Source organism: Arachis duranensis, chromosome 5 (genome assembly GCF_000817695.3).
Source record: "Arachis duranensis cultivar V14167 chromosome 5, aradu.V14167.gnm2.J7QH, whole genome shotgun sequence".
Classification (NCBI taxonomy): Eukaryota; Viridiplantae; Streptophyta; class Magnoliopsida; order Fabales; family Fabaceae; genus Arachis; species Arachis duranensis.
Genome location: NC_029776.3, coordinates 16366362 through 16368612, shown reverse-complemented (window position 1 = coordinate 16368612; position 2251 = coordinate 16366362). Strand labels below are relative to the sequence as shown.

The 2251-nt window shown below is 34.7% G+C and overlaps 1 protein-coding gene across 1 annotated transcript; it reads right to left on the bottom strand.

Moving 5' to 3' along the window:
• Positions 1-860: 860 nt before the first annotated feature.
• Positions 861-1983, bottom strand: LOC107488356 (ethylene-responsive transcription factor ERF022). Its single transcript, XM_016109086.3, has one exon. It carries the CDS (start codon positions 1904-1906, stop codon positions 1298-1300), a length of 609 nt encoding a protein of 202 aa, XP_015964572.1. The 5' UTR covers positions 1907-1983; the 3' UTR covers positions 861-1297.
• Positions 1984-2251: the final 268 nt, after the last annotated feature.

Below are 2251 nucleotides of genomic sequence, written 5' to 3'. Positions count from 1 at the left end.
GTCAATAGTGTATCTTTATATGATCTCTTTGTTGCTGTGGATGTATTTTTCTCAGCTGGGACAATTTCCATGCACTCAGATGGCTGATTGAGATCCATCTCTTCTCGAGTTTTCACTTTTTTTGTGCTTCTCTGCACGAGGTCGTCCTCTCGAGTGAAAATCCTAGCAGAACATTGATCCATATAAAATTATCTATTTAAAATTTTGGTTAAGAGTTATTTACCCATATTTTTTCATAATTTAATAATTCTCAAAGTAAAAGACATCCTCAATTAAAAAAAATGAAAATAATAAGAGATTTCAGTTACTTAATAAGATGAGATAGTTGTATTTATTTATCTATTAATAATAGTATAATCACGTTCAAAACCACCATGAGGAGATTGTAATCCGTGGTTAACACCTTGCTTTCCTACAGAAAGCAAACAGTAGGCCACCTACTCTGCTATCTTAACAAAATTAAACAAACCGATATGCTGACCTCATGCTTACGTTGATATAGAATTCTCAAAGCCTTCTCGGTTTTAAATTTTGTATACTAGCTATGTAGAGAGAAAAGAAAAAAAATTCAAGTCGTATGTATTTGATCAATTTTTTTTTTTTAATTTGAAAATTGCTTTTAACTCGTTCTTACAATCTTTGCGTTTTATTTTTTTCATTTTCTTCCAAAGAGTCTTATTGTCAAACAGTTTGTAATAGCTATGTTTAACTTGTGATGACCCCACCATACATGTTGTAAATGTTTTTTACAAAACAATTATTTAGTTTTTCTTCAAGTTTAACTCTGAATACCTTGATGAATATTTCCATTCCAAATAATGTATATTTTAGCTTAACGCTGAACAAAATTAGTTCGTTAATAAGCTCTCTAATGCAATATATATGCCAATTATATATAATTAGACGATTATGGAAATAACCAACACATCAATTTTACAAGCTCAATTCTGCATCAAAGTTACAGCCATTCTGGAAAAGATATGATAATGAAATGTCGAAGAAGGAGAAAATCAAAGGAGCACAGCCATTAATGAATTAATAATTGGGTGGTTAATTTTATGACTCAGAAGCTAAGCAAAGGATATAAATCAAATGGGACATACCACCTTATATATATGATATACATGATGCAATTGACATAATTAAATAATAAATCCAATTGCTTCATTTGAATTAGTCTCACTTAGACATTAGCAGCATGCTGCATTAATTTTAGTATACTATATTATAGGGACCCAAATCAAATTTAGGGAAGATGCTTTATAGTAATTGATTATTCAATTCTCCAAAGCATGATTCATGAATCCCATAAAGATTCATGCTGAATTTCTTCCCATTCACTCAACTCCAACATACCATAATCATAATCACAATAATCATGAGGATAATTATGATCATGGAAGCCAAACATGAATGCTTCAGCCATTCGCATCCACATTTTTGGCGAGTCTAATGGAGATTCATTAATCGCCTGAATCTGACTAGGAGACAATCCTATCCTTACGGGAAGGATAGTGCCCTTGTTATCAGGGGCACTATCTACCTCAGTAGAGGAATAATTTAATGACATAATTGGAGTACTCTTGAATCTTAATGCTGCTTGCTGAGCCGCAGCTTGCACGTCCTCGGCCCTTGAACTCACGGGCCGGGGCATAGTCTCCACCAACTCCGGGAAGTTGAGCCTGGCAGAGCGGCCTCTAAGGTGCAATGCCGCCACATCGTAGGCTGCAGCCGCCATTTCAGGTAGCTCATAGCTCCCTAGCCATATTCTGGTTTTCTTCCCCGGTTCGCGAATTTCGGACACCCATTTGCCCCATTTTCTCTTACGAACTCCCCTATAAGACTGCGGCACCATCACATTATCATTGTTACATTCTTGCATGGTGCTGCTAGTTGGATTTTCCATTGGAAAAAGAAAAGCAAAGAAGGGTTTGTGGTAGTAATAACAATGATATCTTATAAATAAGAAGAAGCAAGGGTTACAGAGTGAGGTAGCGAAGATTCATTATTCATATATGTATATATATATGATCGTAAATGAAGGTTGCATTGCGTTACTTTGAGAAATTAGTAGAAAATAAAATGGAGGGAGCTTCGTCGCAGTTACGTTAAGTGCGAAGATGCTGTCAGTGAGTGTGCATTCGCCACGTTTACTAATTATGTTGGTCTTTGCATTATTGAGTTTGTTGATGTCATTGGAAAAGTTTTTTATTTTTTTCTTTTAAACGAGACTTGGGATTTTAATATATAA

Coding starts and splice junctions, on each gene's coding strand:
- LOC107488356 (XM_016109086.3), bottom strand. CDS start 1,906: ATGGAAAATCCAACTAGCAGCACCATGCAAGAATGTAACAATGATAAT.